General features: G+C 38.1%; 3 protein-coding genes across 6 annotated transcripts in view; 2 read left to right on the top strand and 1 right to left on the bottom strand.

The window, feature by feature from the left end:
• Window positions 1-6,444, top strand: part of LOC105275958 (protein sidekick) — a 29,352-nt gene extending 22,908 nt beyond the window's left edge. The window contains 9 exon segments of the mRNA XM_026972605.1: window positions 85-324; window positions 494-691; window positions 881-1,022; window positions 1,346-1,624; window positions 2,021-2,041; window positions 2,827-2,984; window positions 3,632-3,794; window positions 3,918-4,237; window positions 4,419-6,444. Coding sequence (XP_026828406.1) covers window positions 85-324; window positions 494-691; window positions 881-1,022; window positions 1,346-1,624; window positions 2,021-2,041; window positions 2,827-2,984; window positions 3,632-3,794; window positions 3,918-4,237; window positions 4,419-4,661 — 1,764 coding nt within the window. The 3' untranslated portion in view covers window positions 4,662-6,444.
• A 30-nt stretch (window positions 6,445-6,474) lies between these two features.
• Window positions 6,475-9,669, bottom strand: LOC105275960 (probable aminoacyl tRNA synthase complex-interacting multifunctional protein 2). Of its 2 annotated transcripts, none has more exons than XM_011333195.3 (4): window positions 9,250-9,669; window positions 8,288-8,446; window positions 7,576-7,786; window positions 6,475-7,438 (listed from the first exon to the last, which is right to left on the bottom strand). In XM_011333195.3, the coding sequence occupies exons 1-4, from the start codon at window positions 9,628-9,630 to the stop codon at window positions 7,044-7,046; spliced, it is 1,146 nt and encodes a 381-aa protein (XP_011331497.1). In that variant the 5' UTR covers window positions 9,631-9,669; the 3' UTR covers window positions 6,475-7,043. The 2 variants fall into 2 exon arrangements, with proteins under 2 accessions (XP_011331497.1, XP_011331496.1); XM_011333194.3 differs by having other exon boundaries at window positions 9,232-9,669.
• A 1,500-nt stretch (window positions 9,670-11,169) lies between these two features.
• LOC105275959 (nucleosome-remodeling factor subunit NURF301) lies at window positions 11,170-27,208 on the top strand. 3 transcript variants are annotated; one of them, XM_026972602.1, is made up of 22 exons: window positions 11,170-12,282; window positions 12,600-12,882; window positions 13,123-13,331; window positions 13,541-13,900; window positions 14,072-16,879; window positions 17,023-17,158; window positions 17,449-17,753; window positions 17,868-17,996; window positions 18,079-18,192; window positions 18,332-18,540; window positions 18,673-18,906; window positions 19,121-19,340; window positions 19,426-19,758; window positions 19,850-20,029; window positions 20,239-20,466; window positions 20,902-21,226; window positions 23,032-23,236; window positions 23,517-23,785; window positions 24,140-24,307; window positions 24,551-24,746; window positions 24,866-24,950; window positions 25,180-27,208. In XM_026972602.1, the coding sequence occupies exons 1-22, from the start codon at window positions 11,208-11,210 to the stop codon at window positions 25,380-25,382; spliced, it is 8,274 nt and encodes a 2,757-aa protein (XP_026828403.1). In that variant the 5' UTR covers window positions 11,170-11,207; the 3' UTR covers window positions 25,383-27,208. The 3 variants fall into 3 exon arrangements, with proteins under 3 accessions (XP_026828403.1, XP_026828404.1, XP_026828405.1); XM_026972603.1 differs by having other exon boundaries at window positions 23,520-23,785; XM_026972604.1 differs by having other exon boundaries at window positions 17,482-17,753.
• The last annotated feature ends 736 nt before the right edge of the window (window positions 27,209-27,944 follow it).

The following is a 27,944-nucleotide window of genomic DNA, read 5'->3' on the forward strand; positions in this document are numbered from 1 at the left end:
TTATTTATAATCCCTATAACTATAACACTTTTCAGAATTTTAATCTCATCTAAATAAAATGTAGAATTATTTGTTTCATCATAGGAGACCGAGATGGTTTTGAGCAATTTAACGGAGGATCGATATTACGAGATTATAGTGCTGCCATTTAATTCGGAAGGTGAAGGCCCACCAAGCCGACCGGTCACCGTATATGTGGGAGAAGCGGTACCTACGGGAGAGCCTCAACATCTGAAAGCGGAGCCCATTTCTTCTACTGAGGTTCACTTACGTTGGAAACCTCTCCAGGCTAATATGCAAAATGGCGATTTATTAGGATATAAAGTAATTATCTCTGTTTTATTTACTTTAATAATAATAAGTAAAGTGCGTATGTACATTACATTAATATTGTAAATTTCTAGATCAATCTATTATTGCATTACAAGAATTTTTATTTTGCATATTATCGTGTATCGATTGTAATAGATGTTTCCATCGATTTTCATTACAGGTTTTTTACTTGGTGACCAATTCTCCTCAAGATATAGAGAAGAAACAGGAAGAAGAGATCGAAGTTGTCCCGGCAACTTGTTTGGCACACAGCTTAGTCTTCCTCGACAAGTATACGGAGTACCGCATACAAGTTTTAGCGTTTAATCCAGCTGGAGATGGTCCACGATCTCCGCCGATTACTGTGAGAACAAAGCAGGTAATTCTTTGCAGATATTGGATATATACTTAACAGTTGTCTTCTTTTATCAATTAATTCTTAACAATTTAATTGCTGACTAAAACGTACAAACAACTTTAAATTTCTAAATGATCTTCTTTTCAATATTGTTACATTTCGATCACAATTATGTTATTACATATTGCATTATGTTATTAATTATTGCAGGACATACCAGGACCACCGCACAATTTGCAATTTAGTGAAATTACTATGACCAGTTTGCGCGTCTCTTGGGAGCCGCCAAAATTACGCAACGGCGAGATAGTCGGCTATATCGTCACGTACGAAACGGCGGAGCAAAACGACCGTAAGTAATTGCTTTTTAATTAATACTCCGAATACAGCGGAAAAACGCCGAAAGGGATTTGCAAAGAATTTATCTTATTTTATAAAAATTTATCTTATTTATAAAAAAAACTTATAATTTGTGAATTTTATAAATTTTTCTAACAATTACTATGTTGCTACTTTAATTTTTGTTTGCGTCACTAAGTAAAAGACCTATTTTGTATAATATTTAATAAATCACTCTAAAATCCATGCCCAAAGTGTAGCAATGACGGCAACGTTATTGTTTAACTACGAATCTATTATAATCCGTTTATTGATTGAATGTTTTGTCGCTTGAAGGTTTCAGCAAGCAAGTCAAACAAAAGGTGACAGAGACGAGTCTCCTCATTCAGCCATTGGAGGAAGAGGTGACATACACTTTTATGGTTCGCGCACAGACAATTGACTTCGGGCCACCAGTATCCGGAAATGTTACAACTGGTCCGCAAGAGGGTTCACCGATGGCGCCTAGCAACCTCGATGTGACCAAGACTGTTTCCAGCGTGGAGCTGGAATGGACTAACGGAGCTTCCGGCAAGGGTCCTATACTCGGCTATTACATCGAGACTCGTCGCAAAGGTAAATCTTTATTCTATTGTTCTGAATTATTATTTATTATTAATTACGTTAATAATATCGTTTATTTAAATATTTATTAATATTTTTTATTTACTTATTTTTTATAAATTATATTGTTTGAATCTATGAATAACATTGTTTAATTAAACTTGTTAATAATTATCATTAATTATTATCATTATTAATAATTAAGATAATAATAAGAAATTGTTAACAATATTATATTTCATTTTGGAGATACGATATAGCATAATCCTTTAAATCGATTTTTCAAAGAAGAAGAATATTTAACCATTCGATTTATTAGAATTTTTCTCGTACATTCGCGTTATGAACACGATTATTATAAAGTAATTGGCTGCTGACACTAATGATATCTTTTTTATAACTGTATAGCAATGGAAGAATGGCAGCATTGTAAGTGTCAACGCACGTAACTATCCTGAGCGTCGTTGCATTATATGGTTTATTAATAGTGAGACCCCTCCCCTATCAGCGTAACAAAATATCGCTTCTGACAATTTGTTCTGTACATTATTATACGTGTACATACATCACGCGTGTCGTCGTCGTTTGGTACTTGCATTAACGGCTTGCATGATAATGTCATAGCATGACATCGCAAAAATCCCATTCTAGACGTTTGAGAATTTTACCAACCAGTAACTTCATAAAATATTGTAACATATATCATTTTCAAATATGTCCCCGCAGATAAAACAAATCCAGTAACTGATGATTTGTTTGTTTAGTCATTGATAGTGCCGCAGTTTTCATTATTTCATCCTTGTATGTACAACTAATGTCGATTTTAACATTTTGCGTGCGAACATGGCAAGAGATATAATCCAAAGGATACGTATATAAGGAACAAGCTAGCACCCCAAGTGTTAAATTAGTTCTCGTGTCCGAATATAATACGAACTTCGTTTTGTACAGATAAATTATTCCTCCTTCAACAAAATTATTTTTTATTGGTATATTTTCCCAAGTCAACTTGACATTATTGAAAAAATTGATTCAAAATTAATTGAAAATCGAAAAATCGAGCAAATAGTGTCGTACGAGTGTAACATGCTCTATAAAGAGATTGGATTATATATATTGTGATATATGTCCCGCAAAAAACTTTCTCTCCCCTTTCTTTCCTGTTAATGTGTAAATTACTGTACATGTTTTTGTATATGTACGTGCAATTGTAGACGATTCCCGCTGGCAGACAATAGTCCGCAGCAGCAATGGACCATTGATGGAATATACTGTGTCTTATCAAAACTTACTGCCATCCACATCGTATTTATTCAGAGTGATATCATACAATCGTTACGGTATTAGTTATCCAGCATATTCTGCCGAGTCGGTAAGTTTTATTAAATGAAATTGATTTTTAATTATAGCGTAATTTATGTATATGTATATGTATATGAATAGATCGTATTTTTATGAATTGGCTTGTAACAAAAGTTCGTAGCATTATTTTAATAAAATTTCAAAACAAAATTATTATTATTGTTATATATATATGTAGAATGTGATTTAACTGATATTTATTATAATCGCGGCTCGATCCTAACTCTAATCCGAACTTGACTCTCTTCTCACGCGTTATATGTCTTATGATCATAATATTATTCGGTACGAACAGTCAAAATAAAATAGATACAAAATAGACACATACATATGTTCGACCAGTAATCGTCAATTCGAAAAATTTAAATTCCTACTTTCCTAAATGTATGTATATGCATTAATATTTATTCAACTACATATGTGCCATCTTAGTCTACATTTGCCATTTTTGTAGTAGGTTCCATCTTTGCACAATTTGTCATCCTTTTCTCATTTAAAAAAAAATTAAACAACGCTACGAACTTTTGTTACAACCTAATATATTTATTTATCTACTTATTATCTTTCTGGAGGAATATAATTAGTTACTATATTACGAACTAAAAGTTTTTACAAATTAAGATGTTTTTTTTGCTAATGACGTGTTTATTTCGCTAGATTTTAACGCCATCAAAACTCTATCTGGAATATGCATACCTGCAGCACAGACCGTTTTATAGACAAACCTGGTTCATGGTTACTTTAGCTGCTACGTCAATTATAATAATCATTATGATCATAGCAATATTATGTGTAAAAAGTAAAAGTTACAAGTACAAACGTAAGTTGAGTTTTATCTTATGTAATATTCTAAATTATAGAACATATAATTCTATAATAATAATACAATATCATACTAACTTTTATGAAGAACTTTGATTGAAAATTATTTCTATTTATATAGAAGAAGCACAGAAAACTCTTGAAGAATCAATGGCGATGGACGCAGACGATAGACAAGAATCGGACTTGGAATTATATAGATCGCGTCAAGGTGGAGGTAGTTCCAATACAGCGACCGGCACTCTAGGCAAGAGGAACACGCTGGCCCGCAAGGCCATGCATCCTCCACCACCCACGATGCTGGGCAAGTCACCTCCAAGACCGTCTCCAGCGTCGGTTGCTTACAACAGCGACGAGGAGAGTCTCAAGGGATATGATGAGAATCCTGACGACAGCAGCGTTACGGAGAAACCTTCCGAAATTAGTTCCACTGATTCTCAAGTAATTTCGCATAAAATACTAAGCAGATACATCGTTTTTCAAGCAATTTCTCATAAAATAAAAAGTAAATACGCTGATTTCCAAGTGGTTTTTTTGTAACTTTCTTCACAAGATATCGAATTTCACAACTTTTTTACATTCTTAACTTTTATCTCATATAGCTGTATGTTTGTTTTCGTAGGGCTCTGAGAGCGAGAACGAGAGCGTGCAGTCCGATCCACATTCCTTCGTGAATCATTACGCGAATGTGAACGACTCGCTAAGACAATCGTGGAAGCGACAGAAACCCGTGCGGAATTATTCGTCGTACACCGACTCCGAACCGGAAGGCAGCGCGGTCGTCAGCTTGAACGGCGGTCAGATCATCATGAACAACATGGCCAGATCACGAGCGCCGTTGCCCGGTTTCTCATCGTTCGTATAATTAAACGCATCACTAAGATTAGACTAATAAGGCAAAAGAGACTTTTCTTATTGATGTCAACAATGTCAGAATCGTTCCGACAGCTTTCAACGCGAAACGAAGGTTCGAATGAGGTTTATGTATACATACATAGAGCGAAAGACTTGCGTCACTTACACGTGTATTTTTACACGTGCCGACGTGCTATAAACTTATAGCAAACTCGTAGCAAATTAGGAAAGCTTAAAGTCTCTTCGTATTGTGATATATATCGATACACGTGTATATTATTCGCAATTTTCGATAAGCCATTTTGCATTTAATAGATACTTTTGTATTTTCTCCGATTAGCTTAAGAATTAGACGGCACGGATCTCGAATGCGTAAGTCTCATATCTAAGGAACAGGGTGTCCTAATTTTAAAATACTTCTCAGCAGGAATTTGACCTTTCTTCACACGACGCTTGAAGATATTTATCATATACTTATGTTAGGTACAAGCCGTGGAAGATAATCATTTGTAACATCACAGGAATGTTTCGATGTCAATTTAATTAATCGTTTCGATCGTCAGGCTTATCATATCAGTCCGTCAATTCGTCGTAGATGAAGTCGCGTGTTGTGGAACATCCTGTATAAATCCGTTCATATGTACTTGCACATTACACGGGTGCGGTCCTTAGCATTACAAATGCTTCGAAGCGCTTCAAGTATAGCATATTTAAATATGATCCAAGCTTCGAAGCATTTTAGTTACATCTATGACGTCTATGAGGCATCACAGATTTTTCGCTTCTACTCCCAACGCTTCAGCCAACGACGTAACATGGCTGAAGTAGTTAGATTTATGAATAAAAAAGAAAGTGAAAAAATTATACGAATGCTCCCGCTCTATGGAAGCATTACAAGTAGGAGGATTTGGGACATATAGGAATATTATGATGGCTGCGGACCGCAGCCTGCATCGGACGCGTGTAAATATGTTGTACATTTTCCATCGCGTAAAAGTGTAGATTTTGTATAATGCTGCTATTCGATGGGCTATATCTCGTATTTGCGTTTTTTTTGTGATATACAGCGGAAGTTCTACATTCGCGGAGCGTATGTTCTGCAAAACTGTCGCAAATATAAGCGCAGCCTGAAAGTGTCGGAGCGAAATATTAAAGACAATACGAATAAAAATGCATTAAAGTTAGGTAGAGAATAGAAGATACATTAGGAAGAAAAATATAAAGACGGCGAATACGGAACTTCTGCTGTACATATAAATATTATAGCCACTGAGACAGTATTTGTACTTTCCTAAACATTCTTATTATATTAATTTAACGTACGTCCAAAGTCACAATGTCGAATTGAATTGATACGACAATTGTACAATGTCGCATTTATTCCAGCTCATATGCGACTAATGAAATTTAGATAAGAGCGCAAAACTTAATCTAATTAGTGACTACGATGCTACTATCAATTCTTATTCGTTAAGATAAATCGTATATGCGATACTTGCTACAAGTATTTAGATAATAATTTTATTATTTTCTGAAAAAAGTTTTATAAATGTCATGCGCGATGCAGCAAATTCTTCCTCGTGAGAATTTCTAGAACTATTTAGCTGTTCCCGCGATACTGCCAGTGAATTTTCACACGATACAAAGTAATCTTATTTATATAATTAATCTTATTTCCATTCCGCATTCGTAAAAAAATAAGAACATACAAATCCGATATGATGTTTAACCATATAAGACATCGTGAAAACTTGTTAATTTTTTTAATAAAAATTTATGCCATTTTGGAAGAACTTTATAATAATAGACTGATTTATATTGAACTGTTATGTTTTAATTTCGAATCATATATCTGAAAAAACCCCTGATATATTACAACAAATCTGTACACATTATTTTAATAACACTACTAATATTTCTTTACTGTTTTAATTATCACAGTAACTTTATGTACATACAGGATATCAGAACAAAATTAACATTTATAAAGTTATTCAGGGAAAACTACTTTTTCGCTAACAAATAAAAAATCAAAAATGTCCTGTACTAGAAAACCTCAAAATTTTTATGTTCGATATTTCTACATGGAAAATGGATTGCATTATAAATAAATAAAAACAAATATTTTGTTTGAAAATATAGAGGTATATTTTATAAATATTTGGAAACATTAGTAGTTGCTTTTGAAAAACTATGAAGTCCTTACATCGAAAAGTAATTTCTTTGAATCCTCTACAACCGCACAAAATATGTAAATTTTTTTCCTCGGTACACTCTGTACGCATAATTAATAAAAAGTAGTGAAAATGAAATAAACAGAAAAAATTTGTTCGTTCAAATCGATTTAACATTTTAAATTTTATATATCGAAACTTTCAATAAAAAAAATAATTTACATAATATAATTAGATTGTGTAAAGAGAGGTACTTTAGTTTTTTTTCTTAGAAACATTTCATCGTACTTTTTGTCCATTTGTTGGAGAGGATCTGGCAGAGATATTATATTGAGCTCTTTTATCAAGCACCATACAGCGACATCCGCAATATTGGGTTTATCTTTGCCACTCCATTCATCAAACCTGCTGTTCAGTGTATATAAGATGTCGTGGACAGTCTTCCATTTCTGATAACATGCAACATAACACGTATCAAGCACATAGTCCATCAGATGCACCCGTGCTTGATCGTTCTCATACGGGTCTATCATTCTGTACAAATATCTAAGGAGATTCACTTGACCGAGTAAAGGTTCACTCTGCAGGTCTACATAAGCTTCCAACTGCTCAACTAAAAAATAAAAAAACAATTACACGTTAGAATACTCGAATCAATTATTTAAAAAATTTGATAGATTGAATAGATGCAAAAGCGATCGGAAGGTTCAGTTATAATGAAAAGATCTACGAGAATTAGTTTTGTCTTACCTTCTTTCCATATTAATATGACGTTTACAACATTCTTTGTAGTAGATATTATGCGGGGAGGAAAATAATCAGGTACTTCCTGCTTCACAGTGGAATGTGCGTATGTTTTTACTCTGAAGTCAGTATGTTTCCAGAGCTTATGCAAAGCATCTATCAAATATGGCCTACGTCTCGGATTCGCTTTAATTAATATATTGATATTGAGCACTTTCTGTAAAAATCAATCACAATAATTACTTAATTATAATAAATACAATAATGTCACATTTAGCAAAATAACTTAATCATATGATAAAAAAATATTAACGCATACATGATAAACATATTTCAAAGACGCAATTTTAACATGAGAGCTATAACAGTTAATGTATTAATATGGATTAATTTTCAATTACATTCTGCTCATATTACACACGCTCCACATTTTCCATATTCTAATAATTTCATTTATATCTTACAAGACTACAAAAATTATTATCATGAAAAAAGTGTAATGACTGTGAAGTGCTATACTACACACGATTTATATATGCATCAATTAATGATATCAATCAATCCGTTTATTCTTTCAGCTTCTCGATTAATGATATCATACGTTAATTAAGTTTAATAACGAAACTATCCTGAACAAAAAGTACAATATACAATATATATGTGATCTTGCTATCAAACACATTATTGAAAGGTGTTCCTTGCAACTTATATCTCTTACCCTAGGCGGCAGCCTACAAATTTTTTTGACTGGCTTTTGAGCTTTATTAGATTGTTTCAGGAAGTGGCACAGTGTCGAGACTTGTTTTTTAAGTTCGGCTAATTGATTGAGAATTTTTTCCTGTCTAATTTCCAGTGCACCGTACTCTGGTAAAGGTTTCTGAAAAAACCAAACAGTTTTACAATTGCATAATATGAATACGCAATAGTTATAATAATGTACATAATAAACTATAATACGACAAGATACGTCTCAGGTTTGTATTTATGGTTACTTATACATACAATATCATGACTTATTTTGTGGATTTAACAGACAATTTATTTACAGACCATACACAAATATTTACGTCAAGTTGGTAAATCGGTAGATTGGAGAAAAATTACTACAAGGTGAAAATAAGGTTAACAATGACAGTGTTAGAATATATTAGCCCCGTTGCTCATCGACAACTCGGTATTTCGAGCATTTCCAAGTCTCGCGTTTTTGACAGCTCGAGACCACGCGTCTCTCTCGCGTATTTTCACGTTAGTCACGTTCGCCACGATATATCGTTCGCTCGCGGACGCAAGTGCGTCCTCGCGATTTTAATCGGCGTGCTTCTTTCCTCGGGTCAATTTTCACACACTTTTCGTTCATGTACGAGTTACTCGAAAAAAGATCCTAGGAGGGGGACAGCAGGAACATCGATCAAGCCCCAAGGCAGACAAAGAGAGAGGAACCGCAGCACGTCGCTCCTCCGCTCCGCTGCTGGTCGATCGCGGATCAGTGTTCGCGGAAATTTTCGGGAGGAGTCATCATGTCTCGCTCGTTGGCAGAACCGCGATCGCGACCGTCGGCCGCTGCTTTTCGCGCTGGTCCGCACGCTCCGCGCGCGTACGGACGCGCGAGCGAGCGTTATATCGCTGTCGTGGCGAAGCCGCGCACAGAAACGAAACGGAAACCTGCAGAAGGCGGATAACCTGCTCTGTGATAACATCGTCGGGCATCTTGGCATCGGTGTTGGCATCCTGATGACTGCGCCGACCGTCACGTTCATCCTCGTGAATATTCCGCATTTCGTACATGGGCTTCGAGCACGGGCGTATCGTCGGTAACGTTACAATCGGCCGCAGCGCGTACATCGTCGTCGTGTAATCATTCATTTCTTCACGTAAATAGTCCTCACGGGCGCTGGGAAAATCGAAAAATCTTCGTCGCGGTCTCTCACTCGCTCCCCCCGCTGGTACTCGCGTGTTCGTATCTCCTCGGTGGTGGCCATATTTTCGTGCATTATCATGATTGACAACATCTATTGCTGTTCGCGTCGCGATTACACCATGCGCTGTCAGGTGGCAGCACATTACGGTAAAAAAAGGCAGATTAATTTCGTTATAAGTTAAATTTAAGGCTGAGAATGCACGGTAAATTTCGCTGTAACGTACAAGTAATGGACTTTCTTAATTTTCTTTATTTGTTTTCCTGATTGGCGAAAATCGCGTTTCCATGTGCGCGGAAACTTGGAACCGAAAACAAGTGACGCTGCGATCGCGAAATTCTTTTCTCAGGATACGTGCACTTGTTTCATTGCAACGAGGTTGTGTGATAATAACGCGTAAAAATATTGCGATTCATGTGAATCGGCGAGATCGATATCACATAATGCGTTTCTATGCACGTAAAAAGATCGATCGAGAAGAGCGCGCAACATCGCAGTACGTCCATAGGGTGGTCGACGATAACGCTCTCTGGCGCGGCTTTTAGAGTACTAGCCTCTGGTGCGAATATATATGTACATCTGTGATTCGCGGGTAACGGCCGGGCACACATTCGCATTTCGCATACGGCCAACGGGGCAATCGGGGAAGCGCGGCCTTCAGCGGGCTTGCTCGTTCACGTTAGGCGTGTATACTCGTTACTCGGCAGTAATTGACGCGTCAATTTCTCCCCCGTACCGGAGTTGAGTGCGATTTGCAACTGTACGGCGCTGCATGTCTCGGAAGTGCGGTTAGAATTGCGTTTTTTCGAACGTACGCGTGCCGCCACCTATCGTGCACGTCAATCTGACAGAGAAGACGAGCAGGAAGTTACAGTGAAAGCGATTGGAGCTCGCGAGTCTCTCGGCTGGATCGGGCGATCGGGCGTAGCTACCCGCCCGTATCCCGCAACCGGTGTTATCGGCGCGATCGTACGTCCCGCGGGTGTTTCCCGAGGCATCGCGATCAAGAGGTACGCGCTAGAGCGGCGATTCAGTTACACTTTATCAAGTGGCTGGCTCTGGAGCAGCTAACATGGCGGCGTACCAATGAGCCAATCGCAGAGCCGCTCTCTTATGCAGCCCGTGCAACAACGAGTCAGTTCACAGCGCAGCTAAAGATCCCCCTCCCCTCCGTTCGCATAGTTCGCGTCACTCGCTGTCGCCGATCTCGCTATCGAATTTGGCGAGTGTTTTTTTCGCAGTGCGTGCTGCGGTAAACGAGAAAGGAGCAGGCGAACGGAGTAACGTGTGGTAAGTGGGGCCGACGTGCGGCAACGTGCGTGCGACGGGCCTCTCATCACGCCGCGGCGGACTGTGTTTGGTCACGTGACCGCCGCCGAACCGATGTAGACCGTGAGAAATGGCGCAAAGATCAGAGTGCATCAGACATCATGGATGGATCCAGTTCGTTGCCGCGGCGATGTCACTTGTGTTTGTTTACAAGCGCGCGAGCACGCGCGCCACGTGCTGAGTGAGAAGACGTAGCCAGGTGCGGTGAGAAGGGAAGAGGTGGGAGAAGGAAGAGACTGCGAGAACGGAAGCAGGAGCAGAAGTACCGCAGAAACGAACGCAGGTAGATTTCGGCAGTGCGGTTTTTCCGCGCGGCGGAGCCCTGGTTTCCCGAAAGGAGATTGACGCTGCCGACGACGACGACGCGGACCACGGCGACGAAACACGATAATAATGACGGGCAGGGGCTCAAAGAGGCGGGGGCGCCCACCCAAATCCGTGGTGATGGAGCGACCGAAGAAGTTTCAGTACCACCTGATGAAGAAGCCCAAGTACCTGCAAAACAGAACAATTCCAGGAACTCCTGGTGGCACGGAGACACCGGGCTCACAACCGAGCACGCCGACGGCATCACGGCCGACGTCGCCGTCGGTCGAGAACGAGGAGAACGGTAAGCGCAGCACGAGGAACCAGCGCAACAAGTCGCGGGGTGCGCGCGACAGGCACTCGCGCAAGGGTGGCCACTCCGGATCCTCAGGGGCTTATCAGCGTCGCGGTTACAATCCCAATGTGGATTATCATGATTCCGAGTATCACTATGGTTCAGATTTCGGAGACGAATCTAGTGAGAAGAGCGAACCTGAGGAAGACCCACTCCCGAGTGATATAGAAACCTCTGAGAGCATGGAGGAACCTGATCCTTCGAGCGACAGTGATTTTTCACTGTCCAGTTACAGCACCACCAGTGGAACACCTAGAAAACCACTGCTAAGTCAGCAACGGGCACCTAGTCCAGAGCCGTTGTGGTTGCAAAACAGAGAACTGCCACCGTTGGTGTTACCCAAGTCCTCGGATGACTTGTTAGTCCCTAAGGAATTGGTCATGCCTTTGCTGTCCATCTATGAGACACTCAGGCACTTTCGCACCCTGGTACGTCTCTCTTGCTTCAGATTTGAGGATTTCTGTGCCGCCCTCATGTGTGAAGATCAGACCAATCTGCTAGCAGAAATTCACATTATGCTCATCAAGGCATTGTTGAGAGAAGAGGACTCGCAACAAACTCACTTTGGTCCATTGGACCAAAAAGATTCGGTGAACGTTAGCTTGTACTTTGTAGATGTCCTGACGTGGCCAGAGGTGCTGCGTTCGTACGTGGAGAGCGACAAGGGCTTTGATCAGAGTATCTTGCAAATATTAACCGTAACTGAATATCCTTTTACTGCCATTGAGGATAGAATCAAGATTCTACAGTTCATGACGGATCAGTTTTTAATCACAAATCCTGTGAGAGAGGATTTATTGCACGAAGGTATAATAAGTTGTAGCAATGTTACGTGTAAAATATTTTATCTGTAGTCTTCTTTTAAGCATGATTATATTCGAAATCAGCAGGAGAATGATTAGCTGTGTCTATGCTGATGTAGAAATAATCAAGATTAATTTGGATAAAACAACTAGCAGATTGATTCCTATTGAACACATGTAGTGTTCAAAACATAAACCTTTTGCCAAGCTATCTTTATTACTAAATTATTGTTAGACTTAGATGTTGACCAATAATTAGAGAGAAAGATCAAAATATATTTAATTAAGAAGAGTATTAAAGAGATAATTTATCTTTTATAGGAAGCATGCATTATGACGATCACTGCAGAGTGTGTCATCGACTGGGTGATTTGTTGTGTTGCGAAACTTGTCCAGCTGTGTTTCACTTGGAATGCGTGGAACCACCATTGGTCGATGTGCCTACCGAAGACTGGCAGTGTAGCACTTGTAAAGCACACAAAGTGACGGGAGTCGTGGACTGTATTCCCGACGTCGAAAAAAACGGATCTTTATGCAGACAAGAACATTTAGGCTTTGATAGACATGGCAGAAAGTATTGGTTTCTCGCGAGGAGAGTCTTTGTGTAAGATATAAATTTTATACAAGAATATTTATACATTGAATTCTATGCGTATCCTTGAGCTTTATTTTTTAGTAGAGGGTGTCGTTATATAACTTGAATATCTGCATATGTAAATATAAAAGTATAATACAATTTAAAAATATTAAAGCCATTTTTCTTTATGTGTTTGTGTACGTATAAGTAAAATACAGAAAGTTGTTTTCTACACACACTTATTCATAATGCTCTTTGATTTTCTAGCGAGAGCGAAGACGGCGAGGTGTGGTATTACAGTACGTCGTTACAGCTAGAAGAAGTGATGCTCGCATTAGATCAGAACGAATTGGAGGTAGCACTGTATCGCGAGTTGTCGGATTACAAGGACGAAATAGTTCGTCAAATGGAGCTTACCGAGTCCATTACGAATCAGTTCAAAGGAAACAAGAAATCGTATCTAGAAGTAGAGAACGGTAAGGATCATTTTCTTCTGAATCCATTTTGGCTAGCATCGAATATTTAAAAAAAGTTAATTAACACTGTCTCTCTTTTCTTTTATTCCGATTGTTTAATATCATATTTTTATATATAATTTCGTATGTAAATGATATATTTTACAACATATTAACATCGCATTCACAAAGAGACAATATCATTATTTATTTTTATAAAAACCTTCCAGCTCTTATACAAAAGATGCAAAAGGAACGACAAGAGAAACAAGTGAAAGAGGAAGACGAGAAGAAGGAGAAGCAAAGACAAGAAGCCGAAGAAATGATACGCAAGATGCACGAAGATACGGAGTCCACCGAGGAACGTGCAGCAGCTACGGCGGAGCAAAGGGAAGCCAAGGCATCTGGCAATGATTCAGTTGCTTCTGCACAGGTACCTGATATGGTAGGAGACACTGTTGAAGTGGATGTGGACGCATCAGCGGGATCAAATACCGACAAAACGATCACGAAAACCAGTACCAGTACCTCCTCGTCTGAAGAGGTAGATGAAGAAGCATTGGAAGGAGAAGAGAAAGTTGGAAAAGATGGTAAGTGATGAAGTTCGCGGTATTCTGAATTATTAACGACAGTTATTTATGATTTTTTTTCCATGTAACGATACAATGTAACCAAAATTATCAACGAAGCATATTATTATGATACGCAGAACATTTCAAATGAATTTCAATTAAATAAGAATTTGAAACAATTTTTGCCAGGTAAAAAGCACACGATTGTGACAAGATCGAAGACCGGGTCACTGCAGCCACGAACCTTTAATATGGACGACCTCAAAAGACGAAGTACGTCGTTGTCGAAGGAGGAGCTTGAGAAACTGGACAAAAGCCTAAAAGACACCGAGGGCGATGGCACTAGACTGACGCGTCAAAAAGCACATCAGATCGCGTCCGGTACTCACCTATTCAAATTGGGCATGGATAATAATTTTAAATCGTACGTCAATCAGTACAGTACGAATCTAGTGTCTTTGAATAAGACGCAGAGGAATGAAGAACGCGACAAGAAACGTCATCTGTCGCATAAGTTCTCGCTTACGCAGGCATCGGAGTTCAAGTGGGTGGGCAGCCTGACAGGCACCCGAGCCCTGCTGGTGAGTACTCTGCGCCAGACAGTTCTGCAGCTTGAGAGCAATATCCAAGCACCGTTCATGCACACCAACTGGCCGTTGCTACGTAAACCGTGGACTGCCGCCGTGGGAGCATGCGTGAATCCGCGTGACTTCGCGCGCACTCTCATTGTTCTGCAAGCGTGCATCAAGTCCGTGGTGTTCGCTAGTGTCTGGCATGATCAGCTTGGCCATGTGAAACTACAACGGGTGACCGCGCTCGAGCGCGAGGAGAAGAAGCGACAGGACAAGAAGGAGAAGAAGGAGAAAGAGGACGAGGAGGAGCGCAATCGAACATTCAGCTTCGTCAAGTATACTCTCGGCCTGAAGCATCAAGTGTGGAAGCAAAAGGGCGAGGAATATCGAATTCACGGCCTGGGCGGTTGGCTCTGGGTATCGGCTAGCCGCCGTTACCGATCCTCGGAGACGAAGATGGGTCTGCGCGCCGGCCCGCAGAAGATCATGGTGCAGATTAAAGATCAGAGTGGCCTGAGGATTCTCGCACTCGACCCGCCCACGTACGAGTGTCTTATGAGGGAGTACTGCGGTGGTAAGATTGAAAACGGCGTTGTAAAACAAGAGATCAAGCAAGAGGGCGCGGAAAATGTTGCGATTAAACAGGAGTGCAATGCGGAAACCGTAAAGAAGGAACCGGCGACTGACGATGAGACGAATGGGGTGCATGCTTCCCCTGGTCTTTCAGTGAAGTCGGAATCTCCCGCGATTAAACAAGAAATAAAGACAAATCTATCATTTCTAGCTGGCATAAAAATTGAGAAAGTTTTTACTCCAATTACCGAGTTTGAGGAAATTGATATTACTAAAGGACTTACCAGTCCTGGAAGATTGTATTATCCAAAAATCGCGAAAAAGACCAGGATCGACGATTTTCTGTCGCGTAGGACACACTTGAAGCTTTTGGAAGAGAGAAGATTCTTGCAATCTGAGAAGAGCAAAGAATTGGCGAATCAGATGACAAATCAGAAAGGCGGTGGCGACGGCGATTCTGCGGAGATGGAGATTGAGAACCACGAGGAGGGCGAAACAGACGAAGGCGTAAACGTTGGCGTCAGTGTTGATGGCGGCGGAGATGCCTCTCTACAGGCTTTACTATCACCGCTTGCCGGTAAACAGCAACAAGCGAACAAAGCGGCGACGGCGGTCCTGTCCGTGTCCACGAAAGAAATGATGATCCGCAAGCGTATCCAACAGGCGCGCATGCGGTACGCGGACGTGATGAGGCTCTGCAGAAACGGCAACTGTTACTCGTGCTACTGCAACGCTATGAATAAGAACAACGTACAGGCCAATGCAGCACAGAGCCTTGCCTACACTTGCTACTCACCCCTATGTATGCAAAAAGTCCATTTGAAGCGCGAGTTGATAACGTTGTGTCGTGAGGCGAATACACTGAACAATAATCAGCCTTTGCCGCAATCCTCATCACAGATTATTCTGAAATCGGGGGCGTCGGATGAGGCGAAGAACGCGATCAAACAGGATCTGGAATCGGCGATGCTTGGCAACGAGGAGGCATCAACGAAGGCGAAGGATGCCACTGCTTCCTCGCCTCCGGCGAAAAAGTTGAAGCTCGAGAACAGCTCAGACAACGTAGACGTGACGACGGTGACGACAACGAGCAACGTCACCACGACCACTACCACCACTACTACAACGGTAAAGAACACGGACGGCGTACAGGAGCACTCGACTGTTAATCGCAATTCCGTTACTGTCTCGTCGAACACCACGACCACATCGACGAACAAGAGCGGCGTGAAAACGGTGATAATCGTGAACCGCCGTGGCAGGACGGTGCAGCGAAGCGCGGTTACCAAGGAACTAAACGCCGACGGCAGCGAGCGGATTTATACGACCACGTCAACGGAAGGCAAGGTTTACCTGAAGAAGGTGGCAATCTCCTTGGCGGATCGTAGAAAGAAACGTACGCCGGTCAAGTATCCGCTGTGCTCGACTTTCTGTACGCGGAACAAGCACCGCAGCATTTTGGTATTGCCACAACACGAGCTCCGAAAATTATCTCGTCTCGGCGGCAAGATGCCCGTGCAAGGCTTTCATCATCTGGCCAAGGCGAACCTATCGGTGTGGCCGTATTCTTGTTCCCGACCGCTGTTCAAAACCTGCTGGCTGTACAGGACAGTCGGTCTGAGATCACTGGCCGCAGCCGCGATTCAACTGAGAATACTCTGGGCGTGTTTGAGGTGGGACGACATGGCAGCCAAGCCGATGTCTACCGACGGCAAGAACCAGATCACCACCGATACAGAGATTATGTCGTTAGAGATCCTGAAACATCGGCACGTCGGCCAGTTCCTCGACAGAACGCAATACCTGCGTAGAAAGGTCGTGATACCGCTCGAACTTCCGAAGCAAGTCAGAGGTGCGTATATACAGAAATCACTTAATATCATTATGGTGGAAATTTTGATTATTCGTCTACTAAAGATATTACAAAAGTATGTTGTAAGCGCGAATAGTCGTTTGATCGCATTTGTATTTACTCTACGTACATAAATCTTCCAGAGGTGACATCCATAAGAAGCGGCTTGAGAAAACGGAAGCGTCCAGAATCTCCTCAGAGTACCGAACCGCAAGTCACTGAAGAGTGGGTCGACGAAGACAAGCTGGAGCTGTGGGAAATCAAGCAGTACGGCGACAGGTACACGGACGACCGCGTGCAATTAATATCGCGCGTATCTAACGACGACAAAGTATTTTGCATGTTGTTTCTCGTTAAAATTTTTTATCGTTAACGTTTACGAAGTTCTCAAAAAGATATTCCTCTTATCTCGCAACACTGTGCCATTGCTTTCCAAGTTCACGCCGACGACAACATTGTCGAGCGTCGTCGAGCATGAAACCTGAGCTGAAACCGTGTTTAACCTTCGCTTGCTTTCTTTCTTTCATTGGATACTAACCCTTCGCTTGGTGTGTCTGTCCTGTCTCCAGGTTAGAGAAGGCTAATGCCCAGATTATTACTAGGAGCCGCTCGGGAGTGCCGCAATCGGTGGTCGTAAGTGGTGGTAACAGAACTGCCACGGTCACCACGACTGCCGGTGGCACGACCGGCTTGACCGGCGATCAGCTCGTGAGCGGCAAAGCAACGCCAGAAGAGATCAAGGAGAAAATGGAGCAGCAACTGCGCATGCAGCGAGCGGCTCATCAGCAGAAACGTGCCTTGGAGACTCTTAAAAGCCAACCAGTCAATTCGCCGACCGCCCAGCTCGTCAAAGTCACGGCTAATTCTTCTCACGGTAAGTTGACGATTGCACGTGATGAATATATAGGATGAATATAAAATTGATATAGAATATAAAATTTATGTCGATTAAAATTAAAACAGTAAGATCAATTCTGCTTTTTTTTAGATGGTACAGTTAAATTAGTTTCGAAAGTCGCAATCCCGGCGAATCCGAACAGCACGAAATCGCAGCTAACGTCTCTTCTAACAACACCTACTCAGAACAAAGTTATTGGACGCCGTTATTTGGTGAAAAGTGAGTATTTAGCTATTTATCATTATGTTCGAGTGTATTGTTCAACAAAGTCAATTTAATTCACTCTGTTGCTTCATTTCAGCGTCTGATGGGTCTACCAAAGTCGTGTCCGGTCCTACCAGTATTCTACCGAAGACATCGCCGACTCAGACATCGAACCAGTTACAACAATCTTTAATTAGAGTGTCGCAAGCAAGTAAGTTTATTCATTTCTATTGCTAGAAAGTTTGCTTTGAAAAATTAGCAAAAACAATAAACATTGTCTTTTTATAAGGAAAAGGTTTTGCTTTTTTTCATTTTTTTAAATAACTTTTTTTTATTCTTATCTGTTTTAGGTACCAATTCGCCTGTGCAGCTTCAGCAGAAAGTGCACATTGTTAGAACGCTGGATGGCAAGCTTCAAGTACGTGGCTTGCTACCCGGTCAGCAGCTGATCCAGATGCCCGATGGAAAGCTGCATGTACTAAACGTAAGCCAGGCGGTGGGCAGTACACTCGCGCAGGGCACTCAAACGAATTCGACGACAACTACGAGCACGCCACAGGTAATTTACTCAATAAGACGCTTGTTTTTTAAAAACAACATTCATAGGACGAACAATAAGGATTTAATTATACGTATAATGTAAAAATTAATGGGAAAAACTTCTGATATTATCTTAATTGTTATATTTCAGATAAAGACTGTAACAGCGACAAAAGTGACGGCTTCCGAGACTCCAACCAAAACGAGTCCTGGTGCAAAAATAACGGTGAATTCAACAGCACAACAGGCACAAACGTCTCAGCAAGCGCAAGTCGTGCAAACCGTTCAGCGCGTAAAAGCCACGGCTGTGAGTCTAGCTTCAGGCACACCAACTCAAGCGACGAAGAATACCATTGTGGTCGCCAACGCGGGACAGACCGCACAGGTAACGATCTTCAAAAAGAGACTAAACCATATGATCATTAGATAAAAGTTCACAAAGAGTCAAATAATAGAAAAGTATTAAATTTTGGCTTCGAGGAATTTAAATCGAACAACTAATAATTTTATAATTATAAAAAAATATCACGTGATAATATTAATGCTCTTTATATTTCCTTTTACGTTGTGTACATTATGTAAATGCGATATGATTTTAGGTGATATCCTCCGGTGCGCAGGTGATTAGCGGCAATCAAATCGTCGTGACGAACGCGAATCTGGCCCAGCAATTGGCAAGTGGCAAAGCCCAACTGGCAACGATTGGCGGCCATCAGGTGGTGATACGTAGCACGACCGGGAACCAGATCGTGCACCTGAATTCCACGAACAGTGGCATCATCGTGAAAGGTGCCGTTGCCGCGAATAAACAGCCGCAAGGTTAGTTGCTTACTCGATTCGTCATTCCGCGCATACATTTTTTCTCATGCACAGTTTACAACAAACATGCGTATAATTTTTCTAGTTTTACAAACCACGCAAACTGCAACTGTCGCGACACAGTCGGTCACCAGCACGAACGCGAACGCGACGATCGCTACGGCAACCTCGAGCGCAACTACCACTGCGTCAGTGACAACCAGCCAGCAAAACTCTGCCGTAGCACCAATTCCAAGGAACATCGAAGCCTCATTACTAGCTGGACAACCACCCGGCACGGTGATCAAATGCGTGACCGCTCAGGTCATCCAAACGACCGATGGTCCGCGAATCGTATTGCAGGGTCTGCAAGGCGCGGACTTCACGCAGCAGCAATTAAACTTGGTACAGCAGCAAGTAAAACAGCAGCTGCTCAAAGGTTGGTACTAAAGATCGAAAAATACGATCCGAGTTGATATTTTTATGTTATACATTATTATTATAAGCCGAGGATTTTACATTGATTTCAGCTCATGCATCAACTGGCAAGCAGGGCGTCTTGGGACCTACGAAGATTTACCTGGCCGTTCAGCCGGCTCAACCATCCAATCAGCAACAACAGTCCCAGACCGCACAGTCTTCATCAGCGACTACTTCTGTGACTTCAAGCCCGAAGCAGCAGTCTACGGTGTCCTCATCGTCCACCGTTGGTACGCGACTTTTATTTTTCCTTTTAATATTATAATAAAAGTACAAAAATAAGTAGAAATATTTATACAGCAATATTTAAATAAGTAATAAGCAATAAATATTTTTGTTGAAAAATATAATAAATTTTGCAAAAAGCTATCGATATTTGCAAGTTTATATATAATGCGTGATAATACTTGCAATAATATAAATATGTATTTTTCATTAGAATCACAAGGGACCACTGAAACCATTCCAGAAGGATCACAAGTAATAACACCAAAATCAGCTGACAAGCCGAAAGTGGTTGTTCAACAAGTAGGACGCGTGGCGAATGCGGCAGATGACGATTCGCAAAAAGCGAATATAGCTAACGGGCAACAACCGTCGCAATCTCAGAACGAAGAAGGCGACTCGTCGAATAAATTCATATTGACACCAGATTATATCCAACAAAGTTAGTATATAAAAAATATTAAAAGACACGCGTTTTGGGAATATAAAAATATTACATGTATATGTAATATTACGTATTCTTTTATCAGTACGGGCAAAAGATTGCTAAACTCACACGAAACTTTTTTTCATTACGTACGAATAAACTACATGCATTTTTTTACACTTTGCAACGTTAAAAATAATTAGAGAAATGTTTCTCATGTTTAGAAAAACTTTTATCTATTTTTTATACAAGAAAAATCAAAAACATCTTTTTTTAATTTTCAATGCTTTTTAATTTTTTTCTTAAATTGTTTCAAAACGATTTTCATACGTTTTTTTTTACAAAACTGCTTTCGTTGAAAATTCCTATTCTCGAGAAACACTTCTTAAATATACAGACTTTTTTGTATATATTATATATATTTTAATTTCTTCTCGTATTTCCTTTCAGCTATTAAAAATGCCTTGAAACAAGAGAATCTTAATCCGGAGATTGAAGAGAAGTTGCTACAGTTACAACGGTACCAGGAGAAGCAGATGAGAGTCGAAAACTCCGTGGCCAGCAACCAGACTCACCACAATTCACCTGCGGCGACAACACCGCGTCCGCCGTCCCGTAAACGGCCACTGTCAAACATTTCACCAGCGGTGGCGACGATACCAAGTAACGTGCAGTCGTCATCTAGCGGTGGCGACGACAAAGATGACAAAGACTGGATAGAGACACCTAGAAAGAGACCAGCGCTGAAGCAAGAAAGTCGCGAAACGACCGCAAAGTAAGAGTAACATAAAAAAAAACATAAAGACAGATAACATTAGCTAAAGCAAATAACATGTATTATTAACGATATAAAACAGTAACGCAGATCATCGGTGCCCTTCCATTTCTTTTTTCTTGTTATAAAGATACAATTTTCATCTATTTTATAGTAGATACAAAATAGATATAAAAATAGATACAAACTTTTATCTTTATTTTGTGTCTATTTTTAGGGAGGGAAGGGAATCAAGCGTATGATTCGGTTCGCAGTCTTTTTGTCACGAGCGATTTTGTCTCTCATTTTGACACGCGCGGGGCTAAACTAATTCGGCAAGAGATTAATATATATTTCGTCCTTTCATATATTTATCTTTTCATTAATTAGATATCTTTTCATCATAGAATTTATTTGCCGGTTTTCCTTTTTAATATTTTGTTTCTCTCCTTTCTCTCTCTCGTTCTCAAAATAAACCGAGTTACGTTACTGTGTTATATCCTAAGTAATATTAATCAATTTTAGCTTCCGCCTTTGCTTCTATATTTAAGATATGACAAACTTATAATGTTTCCTAACATTTTTAAATTTTCACACAATTTTTTTTATTTATTTTTATGTATATATCACACGCATTTGTATATATAATGAACTTTTAAAACTTTTGGATAAAATATACTTTTAGAAAAAAGAGAAAATAATGAAAATTTTTGCTTTGTCCTTTGGAAATTTTTCTGATCCGTTTAACACGTTTGATAAAGTATATAAAAGTTTTGGATTCGTGCTTAATGTGTACATAAATTCTTAGTAAAAAGGGATATTATGAGTTATTATGAGACATGTATTTAACTCGTTTTTTAGCGTTTTTCATAATATGGATTGTAACATACTTGTATATTTCTTATTAAAAACACTAAACAAACGAATACATGTTATAATCCAAGACATTAACAAATATTCTTTATATCTTTTTTCACTTTTATTAAGCGTGTTTATGTTGTAATCTTCTCGAAAATACAAGAACAGAGCATAATAAAGTTTTTAGTTTCATCCTAATTCATCAATAGTTAGATTCTGTTTCCTCGTTTTCTGTGTTAAATTTAATTTTTACATGTATGATGCAAAAGTATTAGACAATGTAGGAATATAATTGATTGATTACAATTGAATTAAATTAAAATTTAAAATTGAATTAAAATTGATCTATTAAAATTGAAAACATTAAACGGTCGTTTTACTTTTTTTTATACCCAATTTTTTGTCAGTAAAACCATCAAAAGATTTTTGATGATTTGACTGGCGCAAATCATTTTTACAATTTTTTAGTTTTTTATGTATTCTTTATTGTATCCTTCTGTGTAATTCTTTCTGTTCTTCATCATCTCTAGTATCACACAACATTCTCCTTATCCTTCTCGTTAACTCAATTTTTCATTGATCTTTTCACTCTATCTTTTTTTCTCTTCGAGAATTTTTAAACTGAGGAACAAAAATATTATCCATCTAACTTATATTTTTTTATAAACGTCTTGTTTTGTCTCTCTTTCGAAAAAAGATCAAATATTTCAAATATCATATGATTGATAAAACGAAGATTAATACAGATGAAACATGTTTTGAATAATGCAAAAAAATTTTTAAACCTAATAATCTAAATAATATTATACATATTTTATAATAAATAACAAATAATCATCTTGTTTGTCTAATAAATACATTTGTGTTTTTAGTGTAAACCATCATCATAATACATATCATCGTGCTTAGCTTATCTGTCAGATTTGTGGCACATTATTATGTATATATGATATTAAAATTCCTTGCAGAGTATCAAAAGTATCAGAGGCGATAGATAACGAAACATCGCCTAAAAACCGATCTGCAAAATTGAAAGACAGTCAGGAACAGCGAAGAAAGCAGCAAGTTCATTCCCGTATGCAAGTCTTATTATTCCGACATAAAGAACTCCTTAAAAAGGACATTCTTAAAAAAAGAGCGTTGTTAGAGAAGGAGTTGCAAATCGATATACAGGTACATATCGATATTGATATTGATATTGATGCATGTGCACAACAATATTACAAAATAATGTTATAAAATAGTGATGCGACACAGATATGTGGAGAAAAAATAAAAAATTTGCTTCGAAACCGTCTATAGTTAAATATTAAATTAACGAAACTACGTTTATGACAATTACATAATTTGTCTGAAATTAAGACGCTTTGGAAGTAAATTTCTTCGATCATATCAATATCTCGAAATTATGATCGTTGTTATTTCCGTAAAATCTCAACGAGTATCGTTGCAGAAGGATCTGTCAGCGGAACTTGCTACCAGAACAAAAGCAGAAAGACACAAGCAAGACGAGGTGAAGGTAGGTAGTGCGAAGCGAAAAGCAAACGCTCAAGCAGCACAACAGGTTAGCCCGGCGAATCGGAGCGGTGGTGGCAGTAGGCCCAAAAAGCACAAGGCCCAAGGGAACAATGCAACGCCACCCGGTGGCTCGACGACAGCCACGACTCGCATCAAGAAAGAAAAACTTTATTGCCTGTGCAGAACCCCGTATGACGAAACCAAGTAAGATTCATGTACCTTTCATTTTTGTTACTTTAATTTATTCTTTATTTGTTATTATTTTTCATTTATTTTTATTCTTACATTTATCTTCTTTTTTTGTTTTTATTATATATTAGGTTTTTATGGCTTTTATTGCATATTTTTTCTTAATTATATTTTATTTTTATTTTTATTATATTTTATTTTAGCTTATAAAAAAGAATGTTAAATGTATTTTAATTGTAAGATATATTGTTATTAAACTTTGATAAATCTCTGATAAATTCTAAAATTTGTTTTTACGGAACTTGAGAAATTATTTTGCACTGTAAAACGTATATATGGTTTCCTTCATTTTTATTTTCTTTATTAAAGATTTTACGTGGGGTGCGATTTGTGCAACAACTGGTTCCACGGCGACTGCGTAGGCATAACGGAAGAAATGAGTAAATCTCTTTCGGAGTTTGTTTGTACTGAGTGTAGACACGCCAGGGACACGCAGGAGCTTTATTGTCTATGTAAACAGCCCTACGACGAATCTCAGTAAGTATTTTGCGTTAACATAACAATATTAAAAATATGATATGAGTAAGATGCGTAATTTTACAATAGAGGCAAAATTAATATTTTAATATTATAACATAAAGATTAAGATTCCCTAGTATGACAATTAAATTTCATTAATTTTTCTTAATGTGAATTAATTCAGTTTAGTTGCATTATCTAAATTTTAACATTTATTAGTTAATTTGGAATGAAAATATTTATATTTCTCGTTTTTTAAAGATTTTACATATGCTGCGACAAGTGCCAGGATTGGTTTCATGGACGGTGTGTCGGTATTCTTCAATCAGAAGCTGACAACATTGACGAATACGTCTGTCCAAATTGTCAGCGGAACTCTTCTGTTAATTTTGCTAATATGAAGAACCTCAATACGAAGGATCTCGATCTATTAAAGAAATTGATCAAACAGATACAGGTAAATATTATCGATATATTATTACGTGAGTTAATTTTTTCTGAAGTAACATAATTAATATAATTGAATGTTAATTTCTCAACATAATAATTCAAATTATATAATTTTTTTTGTTTTAGGCTCATAAAAGCGCATGGCCATTTATGGAACCAGTAGACCCTAATGAAGCGCCAGATTATTACAAAGTCATAAAGGAGCCAATGGGTGAGAATTCAATTCAATTTAAATCAGAATTCAATAATTTATTTCTTTTGCGATCAATCGTTTTGGTAGTACCGCATTGCTTTTAATATGTATTTAATATGTATGTATTTTATACATACAGTAGCGTGTATGTTTTATTCTAAATAATATTTATATATATATATATATATGTATATAATATATATACAATTTCTTAATGTATATTTATACAAATTATTTATTATTTTAGATTTACAAACCATTGAACTCAGGATAAATGACCGGACTTACAAGAAGCTGAGCGAATTCATCGGTGATATGACGAAGATATTTGACAATTGCCGTTACTACAATCCAAAGGAATCGCCTTTCTTCAAGTGTGCCGAGTCCCTGGAGACATACTTCGTGCACAAAATCAAGAGCCTAAGAGAAAAGTTTTCCGAAGGAAAGTGAATCAATCAAAAACAAAAGGGACAAGAAGGTTTTTTTAAAACAGTGCAGTTATATCGAACTGATTTGAGCCGAAGTGGAAGTGAAAGTGCACGGCAACTAATTTAATGTGTTTTACGAAAAAACGAAAAAAAAAAGAAAAAAAACAGTATGAAGCAGAGTTTTGTGCCAGTACAGTACACGTAGAAAACAGCAAACTCTCTAATGGTACACTTGATTGTGTAAAAGTAGAGAACGCACCAATCTCAGCTATTTATTAGAGTCATGTGGACATTCTCTTCCCCTCCCTTCTCACTCGCAATTTCGCGAATTCTGAATTCCGTTCGTGTTGTACGAAGTATGAATTTTGGATCAGAACTTAGATTGTGTAATTTTACCTGCGAGGATTGTCTACGATGATCTTAGCTGTCGTCTATTTCCAACTGGAAAAAAAAATGGAAAGAAAGCTAGATATTTAGAGCATAATTGTAACGTTTATTTTTTTAAATTATGTTATAAGAATATGATCATGTAAGATATTTCTCTTCTTCATTTCGTTACCCTTTTCATTCGTTTTCATTCTGTTTTTGACACACGTAAAAATCAAAAACATAATAAAATTTCCATTTTGAATGTGAAGTGGATCTCATGAAATGCTGAGTTACCTCATTTTCTTCGTGTTTAAAAAAATGCGGAGTAAGATGAATGAGAAATAATAGAATGAATAAAAGTTTGTAACTTGTGATGCAATCAAAATGTAATATGATAGCAATGATTTAAAAGATATGAATGTATATAATTTCTGATGATTACATGAAGTTGTCTTGCTACAATTTTAAAATGAGGTAAAATTACAACACCCAAGATTCATTTTTAAGCAACATCTAAAAGTTGATCTTATTGGATTATTTTACTTTGGTATTCTACTCTCTTTTTTTATCGTTTATTGTTATTATAACGAATGTAACCTAGGACGTAAATGCGAACAGAAGATTTACATAATGTAATATAACAATAATCTTCTTATATCAGTCTATGAAATTTGAGATAAATGTAAATTTGAACTTGCAAAATCCACACCTACGAAAACTTGATCTGTACACATGATATTTTGTGTATAAAAAGCTGCAATAGACATATTTTGTTTCTTTTTTTTACATTGAAAATCATTTTCCTTACACGTACACACACGCGCGCGCGCGCGCGCACACAAAGCAGATAATAATTCCATATGTCACACATCTCGAATTCGCGCAGTAGTTATAAGTTGTGATTCAGAATTCATGCAGTATCCATCACGTTACACTTATTATTTATGTTTGTACATGTATATATGTATTATGCGACTTCACAAAAGTGGACCGACTTGCATGAGGGGAGACAAATAAGACAGGAAACGGTTGTCTCGTCCAATACGCGCGAGATGGTTCAAGAAACGATTACAAGACTACTGTTTCTTCGTAGCAAAAAAAGAAAATAATTCTGTGTCACACATTGCGTAGCCGTAAGATTAGTCTTTTAGGATAACACGCATAATAAATTGTACAAATTTGTTTATCGTCTCGTGCTCATGCATAAGCTAACGATTACAATTCTACTTACTCTTATGCGTTGTTTTAATCACATAAATAAATTTTCTATGAGATTGTTTATAATTGACAGTTCATATTTAGGTTGTAAGGCACGAGCAGAGGACTCTGCTTTGTAAATATGCATACACATAAACAAATTGCACACATACATGTATACAATACACAAAATGTGAAAAAAGAGGTTTATCTCGAAAAGAGGCAATTGTAGAATTCTTTGATTTACAAGTAAGGAGAAAATAAAAAAAACAATGAAAAGTATGGAATTCGTTTCAATGAAACAAAAAATATTGTTTATATTTCGTGTTGCATTAATAGTGTATAAGAGAGGGAAAAAAAGGGGAAAAAATAAGAGGAAAGACGTGTTGTTGTAAAGGTTTCTTCAGAAAGCACACTCTGATTCTGGGAAAATATAAAAGAGAGTATTAGAGAGCAATACTCGAATATTAGTATTGAGGCGTATTGAGGCGAGGAAATATAAATATATATGTATAATATATAGGTATAGAGAGAAACAGGCGTCCTCTCCGCGTATACATAAGTATGACAAACACATTAAAGAAATAAAAGATAAACTTACTTTTGAAACTTTAATAATATCTCAGCGGAAAAACAAAAGTAGATTTTACTTGCACAGAGATTGCCAGTATTTCCCATACAAACTATAAAATTTTACGAGTTCTGCTGCTAGAAATAAGAAAGATGATTTTTTTAATTGAAAGTGTAAACTTAATTTTAAAAAGTACGAAATGCAAATTTATAATGTTAAATAATATGAAATACATGAATATTTCATAATAGATATTATGTATTTTGTATAAAATAAATACATAAATATTTATATTATATAATAATATAACGAATATACTACGATAATTTTTATTAATGTTACATACGTTGTCAAATTCGTTTTGTAATTAAAAGAAAAATATTAGACTTGTATAATGCTCTCTGCTAATTTGTGCTCACAAATCTTACAAAGAAATGCTGCAAAGAA

Source organism: Ooceraea biroi, chromosome 9 (assembly GCF_003672135.1).
Source record: "Ooceraea biroi isolate clonal line C1 chromosome 9, Obir_v5.4, whole genome shotgun sequence".
NCBI classification, from domain to species: Eukaryota; Metazoa; Arthropoda; class Insecta; order Hymenoptera; family Formicidae; genus Ooceraea; species Ooceraea biroi.

Bases quoted from the DNA above. Each gene is read 5' to 3' on its own strand.
- LOC105275960 (XM_011333194.3), bottom strand. From the start codon at position 9,630: ATGTGCTGCCACCTGACAGCGCATGGTGTAATCGCGACGCGAACAGCA. The intron at 7,787-8,287 runs GTAAGAGATATA...TGATTTTTACAG, and splicing joins TTTGTAGGCTGCCGCCTAGG to AAAGTGCTCAATATCAATAT. The intron at 7,439-7,575 runs GTAAGACAAAAC...TTTATTTTTTAG, and splicing joins CATATTAATATGGAAAGAAG to TTGAGCAGTTGGAAGCTTAT.
- LOC105275959 (XM_026972602.1), top strand. From the start codon at position 11,208: ATGACGGGCAGGGGCTCAAAGAGGCGGGGGCGCCCACCCAAATCCGTG. The intron at 16,880-17,022 runs GTGCGTATATAC...TAAATCTTCCAG, and splicing joins ACTTCCGAAGCAAGTCAGAG to AGGTGACATCCATAAGAAGC. The intron at 24,308-24,550 runs GTAAGTATTTTG...CGTTTTTTAAAG, and splicing joins CAGCCCTACGACGAATCTCA to ATTTTACATATGCTGCGACA.